At 49.2% G+C, this 13060-nt stretch overlaps 2 protein-coding genes across 27 annotated transcripts in view; one reads left to right on the top strand and one right to left on the bottom strand.

Annotated features, from left to right (window-relative positions):
- Positions 1-38: 38 nt before the first annotated feature.
- Positions 39-10358, bottom strand: ZNF740 (zinc finger protein 740). Of its 7 annotated transcripts, none has more exons than XM_077952530.1 (7): positions 10243-10358; positions 8889-9402; positions 5806-5955; positions 5371-5460; positions 4773-5052; positions 4342-4460; positions 39-3347 (listed from the first exon to the last, which is right to left on the bottom strand). In XM_077952530.1, the coding sequence occupies exons 2-7, from the start codon at positions 8895-8897 to the stop codon at positions 3258-3260; spliced, it is 738 nt and encodes a 245-aa protein (XP_077808656.1). In that variant the 5' UTR covers positions 8898-9402; positions 10243-10358; the 3' UTR covers positions 39-3257.
- Positions 9354-13060, top strand: part of CSAD (cysteine sulfinic acid decarboxylase) — a 33538-nt gene continuing 29831 nt past the window's right edge. For 8 of the 20 annotated variants that reach the window (XR_013401142.1, XM_077954388.1, XM_077954381.1 and 5 more), the window contains exon 1: positions 10434-10614. Coding sequence is in view for 8 of the 20 variants with exons in the window: in XM_077954388.1 (XP_077810514.1) it covers positions 10537-10614 (78 nt within the window). In the remaining 12 variants the exon portion in view is untranslated. Of the gene's footprint in view, positions 9853-9937; positions 10349-10433; positions 10615-13060 lie in introns of those variants that run through there. The other 12 variants (XR_013401141.1, XM_028829513.2, XM_028829512.2 and 9 more) reach the window with 5 other exon arrangements.

Raw genomic sequence — 13060 nt, 5'->3', positions numbered from 1 at the left:
ACTAAAACCAGTATGAAAAAGCTTCCCCAAAGAGGAGGTAGTAGAAAAGCCCCATTTTCCTTTTATTTAAATATCCTAAATGTATCACGAAGGAACATACACTGCACTTTAATGGTAAAAAGATACAAGTTTATAACATCTTATAAAAACTACCATTTAAAAGTGATCTTGTCCATTTGATATTCCCCTCCCCCATAGCAAAATAAGTATATTATTAAAAAAAAAAAAAGAAGGTGGAGAGGAGGATAGGAAGGGGACAGTTGATAAAACCCCAGGGCCACAGCAGAGGCAAAGGGCATCTGGGGAGAGGGTTAGAAGCTGTGGCAGACTCCACTAATGTAACCCTCCAATGTCAAGCCATGGGCGCGATCAGTAGCTAAGTGATGACGAGGCTGTTGGGGGTGGACGGAAAAGACTTGGGGCAAAGCAGACTCTTTATAGCCTGGGCTGGTAGGGCCTGGTGCAGCAGCCTACCCGGAACTGGCACTACTCTTTCCCAGGTTCCCTGACTCTCCGTCCTGGTCTCTGAGAGCCTGCCCTATTTCCGTCTCCCCTACTCCAAACACACCTGAGGCATCTTCCAGTGCTAGGCCCCATGCTGGCCAGCAGGGGTGAGGCATTGGGCCCAGGAGCCTCTGCAGCGGTCTGAGTCAGTGGCTTCCCTGGGGTATCTGTGGGACTCCCGGGCCCTCTGGATGTGGAATAACTCCTTTCACTGCTTTGCTTCTCTCTTCTCACACATCCATTACCCCAGATATCGGCGTGGGAACTGAACCAACCACCTGCTCCTGAGTTTCCCTCACCGGGTCCCTGGCAGGGGTGGCTCTGCTATGGCTGTTCGCACATACTCTCTGAAGTTCCCTCGCTCCCACCCATCCAGGCAGGAAACCAAGGTCTGTGGGAACCCAGGGCACCTTCTGACCCAGTACACACATTAGTACACATAGGGGCATAGGTCACTCATGTGAGTCTCTCCACATACACCCCTATGCCAAACAGATTAGCTGTAAGTGGCAGGGAGAAAGGCCTCTCATTTTCATAAGCATTTTTGGGAGGACAGTTTTCTAAACATTTTAAAATGGTTTACAGGGTGCTGGAAGATGTGGGGTGAATCATCCCAGAAGAGAAGGACGAAAACCCCAGCTCCAGCAGAACCCTTGAACAGGAAGGGGGTGGCTCACATGCAGAAAGATGCCCCTGCTTGCAGGGACCACAGGGCTGATCCAAGGACTGAGGTCTAAGTTCTGGACCACATCAAATGGGAGTGTCAGCATAAAGCAATGAGTACACGGCAGCACACACTCCTCAGCGTCTCCCCAAAAAGATCTCAGATGCTGTCAGGGAAAATAGAATGGGTGCCATGCCTGCTTTTTCCGTGAAATACTCATACCACAGAGGTATGGACAACCCCCTCCCCAACCCCACCCCTCCAGAATAGGTAACAGCCAGGAATCATCCCATTCTTTACATTTTCTGGGAAAAAAAGACCCTACTGACAGCTTGGTACTCAGGTTCACCCAGTCTCCATGATTACTAACATAGTTCCCTTACCCGCCACAGGGCAGGTCAGGTTACAGTGGGGGTCAACCAAACCCCAGAACTTCCCATAAAGATTCTTTCTTTAGCAGAAAGAAAAGGTTTATTTCACCTTAGAAAATTCATGTTCACAGGCCCTGGCTTGGGTTAGAAACACCCTAACCACTAGGCTGTTGAATTTAATCTAAAAAAAAAAAAAAAAAAAAAAACCCTCCAAAACAAAAGCCCTTCTGTTCCCTAAATTGTGTTCTTCAGCTCCTGCTGAGACCTCAAGCACCCTTCATGTTTGGGCAAGAGGAGGCTATTTTCCACTCATCCTCCCCGAAGGTGAGGGCCAGAGAAGTGTTTGGCTCATTACTATGCCATCTCTTGCAAGCATACAAATACACGCACTCATATCTCACACACACATCCACACACACACCCCTGATTACTTTTTTGGGAGTGGACAAGGTGGTGGTATTGGAGCAGAGAGGAGCAAAGAATATGGTTAAGAATGGAACCTACATCAGGTTTCTTCTTTAGTCTTTTCTCTGCAGCACCCCCACCCCCATCCCCCACACTCTGTTGGGTAGGGATGGCCATTAGGAAGGAAGCTGAGATCTTGTTTTTTTGGGACCAAAGGACAGACCCCTCCCAACCTCCTCTACCTGAATACAGTGATAGGACTTGGGGAGGGAGAACAGCTCCTACTGCTCAACAGGCATGTCAGAAGACCCCAGATTCCTTTGTTTCTTGAGCAGCTGTTAGCCAACTTGGGACCAGTCTTGGGTTGTTCCTAAGAGGGCACAAGGAGAGAGAACCCACTTTGACATCCATGACTCCTTGCTCAACACGTCTCACTTTAGGAGTCAATGGCAGCGAGGTAGCCACAAACCATCTCCAAGACCAACTCCCCAAGAAAAGAAGAAAGGGGCTTCACGGGCCACTCTCACCCAAGTTTCCTCCTAAAGGCACTTGAGCTGATGCCATCAGGTGCCAATGTGACATGGGCCATGACAACACCCACAGGCACAACTCTTCCTTTTCCCTTGAGGAAGGAAGAGGTGCCATCCACTTTTTGGATCCAGTCCTCGTTTGCTCCACCCCGTTTTTCCTTTTATCCCTACAGTGTATAAGGAAGCCAAAGTAAGCTCAGCTGCCATTCCTGATCTTATTCTTCCTCAAAAAGGAGGTGAAGTGCAGGACTGTGAAACACTGAGGAGCTGCTACAACTAAAAACCCAATTTTTGGGGAGAGCTGGACCAGCTATAGTCCCTACTTTGGACCAGGACGCTTATACCTCTGGATTACCTGTGTCCACAGTGTACCTGCTGAAGTTGCTTTTGGATAAACGAAAACAAGAACAGAACAAACAAATCCCCTTCCCCAATCTTTTCCATTTCAGCTGCCAGCTGGAGTCCAAGGTTGTGGGAGCCACACTTCAGTCTTGGTCCTGTACCTTGAGTCCCCACCTATGACCTCAGCCAAGGGTCCAGGGACTAGCTCCCCTACCCAGGAATGCTGTAAGAACTTCCCCGAGATACTCATAGTCTCAGATTATTTACAGAGCTGAGGTTCTGGGGCCACTGTCCCCTGATGCATTCTTCTGGTCTCCTGGGTCCACTCCTCCAGGAGTGGGACAGGTTCACATGGGGCGTTGGTGGGACCATCAGACCAGAGGGGGTGTGCTCTTCGGCAGGTTCTTCTGATCACTCCCACCACCCGGGGGCCCCTTGCGCCTATAGAGAAAACTGCCCGTCGGAAGTCTTGGACTGGCACCCTTGGCACATCCGTTTGTGTCTGAGTAATCGATCTGTCCGAGAAAAACACTGAGAAGAAAGGGAGGGTTAAGTGCCTGAGGGGGAAACTCAGCTACCTGTTGGCTACCTCATTCCTTTCACAGGAGGCAGATACCACATTCTCCATCCCCTCAGCCTGCGCGCAGACAGCAAGAGCACACGGTGGTGGAGAATGCAAGCTCTCGGGCCAGAGCGCCTGGGGCTGAATCTTGGCTCTATCGCTCAGCAGCTGTGTGACCTTGGGCAAGTTACCTAACAGCCCAGAATCTGTACACTCATCTACAAAACTGTAAAGCGAGGCTAAAAGTACCTACTCACAGCACAGCTGCTTTAGTCATCAAAGATTTATTGAGTATCTATCTCAAGGCAGATACAGAGTAGAGAACCAGAGGAACAAAGTCTCTGCCCTCATAGAGCTTTTATTCTAGTGTCTGAAGATTCAATGTAAGAGTGCGGAGCAAAGCTTGGGACCTAGCAATGCATCCAGGAAGTGTTAGCTATTATCATTTCTCATCTCTTGTTCTTGTCTTGTTTTGGCCCCAGCTCTTACATTCTCATCAGATCAGATACTGACCCCCAGGGCAAAGATTGTATCTCTTCCTCCAAAGTGCATGAGCTCTGAAGTTGGACTGAATCCCAGCTCTGTTCGTGATCTGCTGTGTCCTTGGGAAACTTAACTTCTCTGAATCTCAATTTTCCCATATGTGAAATAAGGACAATACAGCTACCTTAGGGAGTCAATGTGAAGATTAAATAAAATCATCTGTGTAAAGTATGCTCTCATAGTGCCTGGCACAGAGTAAGTGATCATGAAATGCTATTATTATTATTATTATTACAATCTTCTAACTGCTCCTCCCCATGATCAGCTGCATAAGGCCAGACAGATGCACCTCACCCTGATGTGCCAACTATTATATGGCGAGCAATGCTGGTGGCTCTTTTGTCAGGCAGGAGGGGAGGGTGGCCCTGATTCTTGGGGAAGGAAAAGTGTGTGGGGGATTGCAGCAGGGATGAGCCTTACCTGATGACACCGTTCACACTGGTAAGGCTTTTCACCACTGTGCACACGCTTGTGGCGTTCCAGGTGGTACTTCTGGATGAAACGCATATCACATATATCGCACTCAAATGGCTTCTCACCTGGCCCAAGTGGAGAGAGAAGTGAATGTGGGGAGGTATGTATGGTAGGGACCTCATTCCAGTTATTTTCTCAGAAACTTTAGCTATTAGTAATATGTAGACACCTAAGTGATCATAAATGGGGAGGGGTCCCCAAAGGTGCTGGTCTCAGTGACAACAGATACAAAGCCATGCAATCTCTCTGCTTCACTGACTCATCTTCTTCCTTCATTTCTAATACCCATTAAAATAAACCCAACTAGAGCCACAAACAGACATGGAATACAAGCGATAGACTATCCTCCCTCTTTTGAATGTAAGCAAGACACTTACCAGTGTGAATAAGGATGTGCCTCTTTAGGTGGTAACTGCTCCGAAAGGCTCCAAAGCAGTGTTCACAAACAAAATTTTTGGGAATCTTTACTTGAAAAGAACCATTTTGTTCCACTACCACCACCTGGGGGCAATAATCAGGCATGTCATGAGGCCACCACTGCCCTCTTCCTGGAGAGACTGTTCTACTCTGGTCCACTTCCAGCTGCTGAAGAAAGGAACCTCTCTGATGCTGTCTAAAGGTGCTGCCATCTCCTGTACTCCATGGAGGTAAGAGACCCTTTGGGGAAGGAGGTGGAGTGGGTAAGCTGTCTATCCTGTCAAACCCAGCAGTCTCAGTATGACTTGAGCTGGAGCCTGCCTGCCCCCATGCCACGGGATCTGGGATCTCATGCTCCCCAACCTGTACTCTACTGTTCCAGCAAGGCTAGAGATCAACTACCAAGGTAGTCTCTAGATGAAATCTGGGTGACTCACTCACTGGCTATCAGAGATCAAAGCATCTAGAGAAAGCTCCAGGTTACATGGTAGAGGGAAGGAGGAGGAATATTACCCCATTACCAAACTTTATGAGTTGGGGGGCCACCCCATTACCTGCCTTTTTAACAGTCTTTTTTGAATGAGAGGGCTCAGACAAGCTGTCATCATCTTTGCGGCTCCGGGACTTATCACTGTCTTTTCGGTGACCCTTTGAAGACAAATCAAATCTAAACTCACAGCCCATCTCAGAAGATGAGATGAGACCCAGTGCAGCTCTCAGACAAAATTCATAAATGAGAGTAAACCACCTGCCCCGAAAGCTTAGAGGAAGTATACAACTATTTCTTCTCCAATCACCTGGTCTTAAAGAGTTGAAGGTACACAAAAGACCTTCCTTAGCTTTCTGAAATACCAATGTTCATCCATTCCCCAGCTGGATCCCCTTGCCCCACTTCCCTATGCAGAAGCATCAAGGAATCAGAGCTTGGTATCTCCTGGCAGAGAGCTTGGGCCACCCAATCCCCAGGTGCCACAATGGACTCAAGCGCTGTACCTGACTCGAGCACCTCAGCACATCAGGGCTACCTGCCCGCTCGCCATTCTCGGCCTGCTTGCCGGCAATCTGGCTCAGCATCATCTTCTTGCTGGCTGCAGTGGGAACCAAACTCACACCTGCTAGGCCTTCACAAGCCAGGAGACTTGCCTAAGTTGAAAGGAGATGAGGTGTCAGGTCACCTGGCAGGGCAGGGCAGGGCAAAAATAGACTGCCATTCTCTATAGAACTACCTTTTACACCCAGCTACACACTGCTTCGCTCCAGTGAATGTCCCTCCTCACTGCCAAAGCCTTGCTTCCTTCAAGAGTCCTCCCTAAGTCATCTCACCAGGAACGACTTGTCATCTCTCAGCATTTAAATACAGATCAAGTAAATGATCAAGTATTACCGACACCTTTGTCATCAGAACTAGGCAGTGTGTGTGACTACATATTTCTTTGAAGGTATTTCTAGGCCTTAACTGTGAGTGGGTATGAGGTTCCATCTTGCTAACCCACTGACATGGGAGATTCCTTCAGGACCTTCCTCCTTCCTCTCTCAACAGCCCTCAGTTGGGCCAGGCATGGTGGCTCACACCTATAACCCCAGCACTTCAGGAGAACAAGGTGGGCGGATCACAAAGTCAGGAGTTCGAGACAAGCCTGGACAATAAGTGAAACCCCGTCTCTACTAAAAATACAAGAATTAGCCAGATGTGGTGGCACGCACCTGCAGTCCCAGCTACTTGGGAGGCTGAGGCAGAATAATTGCTTGAACCCGGGAGGCGGAGGCTGCAGTGAGCTGAGATCACGCCACTGCACTCCAGCCTGGCGACAGAGCGAGACTCCGTCTCCAAAAAAAAAAAAAAAAAAAAAAAAAAAATTAGCTTCAGAGCCCACTTTCGATTGGCAGACTTTACTGGTGCCAACTGTATTTTCTATTGGTTTCATTTTTTGTTTGTTGGTTGAGACAGGGTACCACTCTGTTGCCCAGGCTGGGGTGCAGTGGCACGATCTCGGCTCACTGCAGTCTTTTTTTTTTTTTTTTTTTTTTTTTTGAGACGGAGTCTAGCTCTGTCGCCCAGACTGGAGTGCAGTGGCGTGATCTCGGCTCACTGCAAGCTCCGCCTCCCGGGTTCACGCCATTCTCCTGCCTCAGCCTCCGGAGTAGCTGGGACTACAGGCGCCCGCCACCACGCCCGGCTAATTTCTTTTTGTATTTTTAGTAGAGACGGGGTTTCACCGTGTTAGCCAGGATGGTCTCGATCTCCTGACCTCGTGATCCACCCGCCTCAGCCTCCCAAAGTGCTGGGATTACAGGCTTGAGCCACCGCGCCCGGCCTGCAGTCTTGACCTCCCTGGCTTAAGCGATCCTTCTACCTCTATCTCATAACTGGGACTTCAGAACACCACCACGCCCAGCTATTTTTTTTTTTGCATTTATAGAGACAGGGTTTCACCATGTTGCCTAGGCTGGTGTGGAACTCCTGAGCTTAAGCAATCCTCCAGCCTCAGCCTTCTAAAGTCCTGGGATTACAGGCTATTTCTCCCTTTAGATTTTAAACTCCTTAAGTATTACCAATTGCAACTGATAGAAAAATTAAACCACTTGGAAGGTTTTCTTGAGTATTTCTCTTGACCTTTTAGGCCATTTATATGTGTGCATGTATGATCACATTTTTTCACATTCCTTGCTCCACATATAGTTTAAAAAATTACTTAAGTAAGGTATGTTTAAGTACATTTCCTCATTCCACTGCTACATTCTTCAGGCTGACTTCGGTTAGCCAGCATGAAAGAAAATACTTTACTGAAAAAAAACTTTTAAGAAATTGTTGGTCAGCAAACGCCCAAATTTATGAAGAAATTCCTTTTGGATGATCAGTATATTCTAGGACCCCTCCCTCCAACTTCTAGGACTCTGGAATGAAAGATCCAGAGTTAAAATCTTAGCTTAGCTGTTTGCACTGTATAATCTCGGGCAAGTTATTCACCTTTGCAAGCCTTAGTTTCCTTACATGAAAAATGCCTGTCATAATGCTTATCCTTACACGGTTGATGAAAAGTAAACTAAGATGTAAAATGCTTAGCAGTGTCCAGCACAAAGCTGAGTCCCTAGTGGAAGGCAGCCTTCTCAGAAGAGTGAATACAATGCTGAGAAGTGGGTTGCAAAAGACAAAGGAAGAAGAAACTGATGGGCCCCTATTCTATATGGAAAGGAGGAAGCTGTGCATTCAGAAGCAGCTGGAGGAAAGCCAATTATACTACAATCAGACTGCCATCCTGGTGAGACTGGTAGGGAAGGTTCCCTAGAAGAAAGCTTGGGAGAAGCTCTGGAGATGTGTGCACACAGCTATTCTACTCAGATGACTACAACAGCCTATCTGCTCATTCTGTCTCTCCAATCCATCCTCTACCTCCACAATGATAATGACCTCCTACATACTCCTGCTCTGATGCTACTCCGCTGCTTAACTTAGCAAGGCATAAAAGGGCTTTAGGTTACACTCTGCTTACTGCAGGGAACAACTTCCTCACCTATCACTGTCAATGCTACCTCCATAACCATCCCCAGTTAAATCCCTTAGTCTATAACTACCAAACTACCTGCAGTACCCAGAACCTCATCACGTTTTCCCACGACTCTAAGCTCCTGCCCATGCTGTTCCTTTTGTCCAAACGCCCTTCTATCTGTCAACCTTCATTTTCTTTTTCTATCCAAGCAGAAGTACTGTTCTCTCCTATGTACATACCCCTATTACTGCACATTCCTCAATCAACAGATTCAGAGTCTCTACTACTACCTAGCCACTATACAAGGCATTGTGAATATAAAAATAAATGTCTTTCCATCCCTCTCCCGACTCCAACTAGCCTGGAAGCTCACTGGGGACAAGGACAATCTTATTCATCTTTGTAGTCCCAGCACAATGCCTTGCATGCAACAGGAACTCAATAAATTCCTGTTGAAAAAAAAGAAATGAAGCATTCACCATACTATTCACTCCCTTACACCCCTCAGCACTTAATGTACCAAAAGTAAACTGAGTACACGTTGCTTTGCAAATGTCCCATCAGTGCCTGTGATGCAGGATAGCCTACCTCCTTCATTTGACTGGAAGCTCCCTGAAGGCAGGGGCTGTGGCCTGTCTCCTTTCCTTCCTCTAGATCTCCCCCTGGTGCTTAATACAGAGCTTGGATCACTGGGGTTGGTCAATATGTTGACTAGAGCAGCATTCAAGAGTGAAACTGCAACAGGCTTCCCAGTGATCTTGGAGGAGGACTCTAGAGCTTTTTTACCTGAGCCATGCTGATTTTTCACTTAATGCAACCCAAAAGTTCAGGAGTTCCTTGGTCCACCTTTCCTTAAGACACTGTCGTTTTGAACAACTGTCACCAAACCACGGTAACGACTCCTTCGTGTCCCATCAGTCCTGTTGCCATATTGAACTTTGTCTTCAAATAGAACTTAGTGTCCTCCAAAGAAAAGATAGGTGTTCCAAGAATCCTTGGACTCTGCCTGGCTCCTGCCTATTGTCTGAAGAAAAAGTGTGTCTACCAGTCTTGGTTTTCCAGTTGAATTGTCTCGATGAAGCTCACGATCTGTTCCAGAAACCTAAAACCAGAAAGGACGAAGGGGGCTGCTAAATGCAAGATCTTCAGGCCATTACTACGTGCGACGTGAACTTTTTTTTGCTGGGCGCTCTTTGTGAAGCTCAGAACCAGGACATGAGTCAAGAAGAGTTTTCTTTCTAGGTCAATAGGAGGAACTGGTCTCCTGGGCAAGGAGGGGAAGCCAACAGGAGCAAAAGTAATTGGGGCCTCCTATGGAGGAACTCTGCCAAAAGGGCAATTGCTTGGATTTGCCATCTCAGGAATGGAAAAAGGGGGCGGAGATCCTTTGGGGCTTTTGTGCCCAATGGGCCGGCCCGAAAAGCTCGCACTTTACAGAGGCGGCCAGACTAGGGTGGAGGAAAACTCAAGGGCCATTGCTGGGTGCTTCGGTGGCGGGCAGAAACGGGACTGGCAGTGCCCACACGTGCGCGTTCTCTGCGTCAGCCCGAAGGTAAGGAAACTCGCTGCGGAGGTGAAGGGCAGGCAGGCGAAGCCCGGCGCGGCGTGTTGCCCATCTCGCTCCGGCCAGCCAGCCCCTGCACCCGCTGCACCAACCGGGAGCAGAGCCGGAGAGTGGCGAGAAGCGCGCGAGGTGCGTGCTCGCGCCCGCGTACCCTCCGAGCGAGCCCTCTCCCGGGCCGGGGACGCGGCGGGACGCGCGGGCAGGGGGCGGTGTGCGCGCACGGCCTTTCCCCTCCCTTCCCCGGAGAACCCCCTCCCTTCGCCACGCGCCCCTCCTCCCCTCCCCTCCCCCTTCCCGCGCGGCGCCCCACGGCTTGCGAGGTACTGAAGCGCTGCCGTCTGTACGGACGACGCTGCGCTCTCTGGGGCGTGCTCCTACCTGCCAGGCGCGGCCTCCCGCTGGCTCCCCGGCCGCGCGGCGCCTCCCCCAGGCCCCAGCACACCCTGCCAACGCCGCAGCCGCGGCTGCCCCCACCGGGACCGAGGCAAGTTTACAAACACCAACCCCGGCCCGTTTCCCCGGAAGCACTTCCCCCTCCCCCTCGTCCTCTCCGCCGAGCTGCTACATCCACTTCCGGGCTCGGCAGCTAGACGAGCGGGGGCAGCCTCAGAGCGGGTGAGGTTGGGGACGCACGGAGAGGTGCAGTTGGTGAGTGGGCGGTGCCGTGCGCGGATGGCCTGGAGGAGGGGGCGCCAAGGCCCGCGCGTGCGCCGTGGCCGGGGCGCGCCCCGGTCGCCATCGAGACTGAGGGTAGGAGCCTCGGCCCTGCAATAATTGTGCGCTGGGTGCTCGATGGGAAGAGGGTTTGCTGGGTGAGCTGGTTCAGACTCCTTGAAAAATCGTCGTCACTCTGTCTTCCTCGCGGACGTTCACCTCATCTCTCTGAGCCGGCGCCCCAAGTAGAGCCAAAGTAGTTCGTACCCAGCCTTTTCACGTAACTCGTCCGAGGTGGTTCTTCTCCAAACTTTTTCTATCAAGCCCAGATCAGTAGATTTTGGGGTCAGCTGGGAGAGGCGTTAACTTTTCTTTGCACACTCTTGCCTTGTGCGCTCAACCAGTTTGAAAATGAGTGTTCTCGCAGAAGCGTTCCTTGAGTAGCCCGAGGCCACACTGCTCACCTCCCTGCAGAAGTCAAAGCCCCCCCCATGGTCTGCGAATCCCGAGGCCAGCCTGGTTACCTTCTCACTTTCCTCCTTTATTCCAGGCCGTCCAGCATCGAACACTAGCCTCCACACGTGGAAAAGACCCTGACTTCCCCAGTAGACTAGTCTTATGGGAGACCTGGCTCCTGGGCCAGGCTGCATTAGGAAAATGGAAACCATACTGTCTTCAAATTCTTCTGCCTAGCCTTAGCCATTAGAGAGAGGTCCTGCTAGCCGGGCGCGGTGGCTCACGCCTGTAATCCCAGCACTTTGGGAGGCCGAGGCGGGCGGATCACGAGGTCAGGAGATCGAGACCATCCTGGCTAACACGGTGAAACTCCGTCTCTAATAAAAAAAAAAAATACAAAAAATTAGCCGGGCGCGGTGGCAGGCGTCTGTAGTCCCAGCTACTACTTGGGATCTGAGCCAGGAGAATGGCGTGAACCCGGGAGGTGGAGCTTGCAGTGAGCCGAGATCGCGCCACCGCACTCCAGTCTGGGCGACAGAGCGAGACTCCGTCTCAAAAAAAAAAAAAAAAAAAAAAGAGAGGTCCTGCTGAAGATGGACTGCAAATGCGCTTGATGGAAGGAGATGTCAATTCCACTTAAGTCCTCATTATTTGCTGTAGGTGATATGTCATGACTTTAGGAGAAGTAATGGTGATGCCAAAAGAAGGAAAAAAAAAAACTCTTTGTGATGAAAAAAAGACAAGGATTCTCAACTTTTTATTTATTTAGTTATTTATTTATTTTAGGCAGATTTCATTTCCCTGAGCCACTCCATGATTTGGGCCATTGAAAGTACGTTTTTTGTGTGTTTTAGGATCACTCTAAAGTAGAGACAAAATGGAGAAAGAAAAAGAAACATCACCAGGAATGTCTTTTAAAAAAATCTTTTTAAAAAATTAGCTCAAGACCGGGCGCAGTGGCTCACGCCTGTAATCCCAGCACTTTGGGAGGCCGAGGCGGGTGGATCACTTGAGGTCAGGAGTTGGAGATCGGCCTGGGCAACACGGTGAAACCCCGTCCCTACTAAAAAAAAAAAAAAAATACAAAATTAGCCAGGTGTGGTGGCACATGCCTGTAATCCCAGCTACTCGGGAGGCTGAGGCAGGAGAATCGCTTGAACCTGGGAAGAGGAGGATGGGATGAGCCGAGATCAGGCCATTGCACTCCAGCCTGGGCAACAAGAGTAAATCTCCGTCTCACCAAAAAAAAAAAAAAAAAAAAAAAAAAAATTAGCTCCTACTTATTTTACAAATCGTCACAATGCAAAAGTATAAAAGACACACAATAGTTATTCTCCTCATCTACTTATCCCATGCTCCTGAAGGAAATCATTCTTACCAGTTTGGTGTATATGCTTTTAGGCTTTTTTCTGTGTTCATACAAAAATATTTTCATCCAGTATTTATTGAGCACCTGTAATGCGCCATACAGTGTATTTTAGACATCTAAGTCAGCTAACATTTAAAAAATTGTTGCACAGTATTCCAGTTTATTTGTGTGCCTTGTTTATTTCCATCTTGATGAACATTAAGGTTTCAGATTTTTTTTTCTTTGTAAACAATACAATAGTGAACATCCTTAAATAGTTACCTTTTTGCCCCAGGCGAGGTGGCTCATGCCTGTAATCCCAGCACTTTGGGAGGCTGAGACGGGCAGATCACCTGAGGTCGGGAGTTCGAGACCAGCCTGACCAACATGGAGAAACCATGTCTCTTCTAAAAATACAAAATTAGCCGGGCGTGGTTGCACATGCCTGTAATCCCAGCTACTCGAGAGGCTGAGTCAGGAGAATCGCTTGAACCCGGTAGGCAAGTGTTGTGGTGAGCCGAGATCGTGCCATTGCACTCCAGCCTGTCTCAAAAAAAAAAAAAGGCCGGGCGTGGTGGCTCAAGCCTGTAATCCTAGCACTTTGGGAGGCCGAGACGGGTGGATCACGAGGTCAGGAGATCGAGACCATCCTGGCTAAAACAGTGAAACCCCGTCTCTACTAAAAAATACAAAAAACTAGCCGGGTGAGGCCGCGGGCGCCTGTAGTCCCAGCTACTC

Source organism: Macaca mulatta, chromosome 11 (genome assembly GCF_049350105.2).
Source record: "Macaca mulatta isolate MMU2019108-1 chromosome 11, T2T-MMU8v2.0, whole genome shotgun sequence".
In the NCBI taxonomy this organism is placed as follows: domain Eukaryota; kingdom Metazoa; phylum Chordata; class Mammalia; order Primates; family Cercopithecidae; genus Macaca; species Macaca mulatta.
Note: the sequence above shows the minus strand (reverse complement) of the source record. Positions and strands in the feature narration are given on the sequence as shown.

What these genes read in the sequence shown, in the direction of transcription:
- ZNF740 (XM_077952527.1), bottom strand. An exon ending in TGCTGAGGTGCTCGAGTCAG is followed by an intron (nt 5,461 to 5,805) that starts GTACAGCGCTTG and finishes TTGTCTTCAAAG; the next exon opens with GGTCACCGAAAAGACAGTGA. An exon ending in CAAAAAAGACTGTTAAAAAG is followed by an intron (nt 5,053 to 5,370) that starts GCAGGTAATGGG and finishes CCTTCCCCAAAG; the next exon opens with GGTCTCTTACCTCCATGGAG.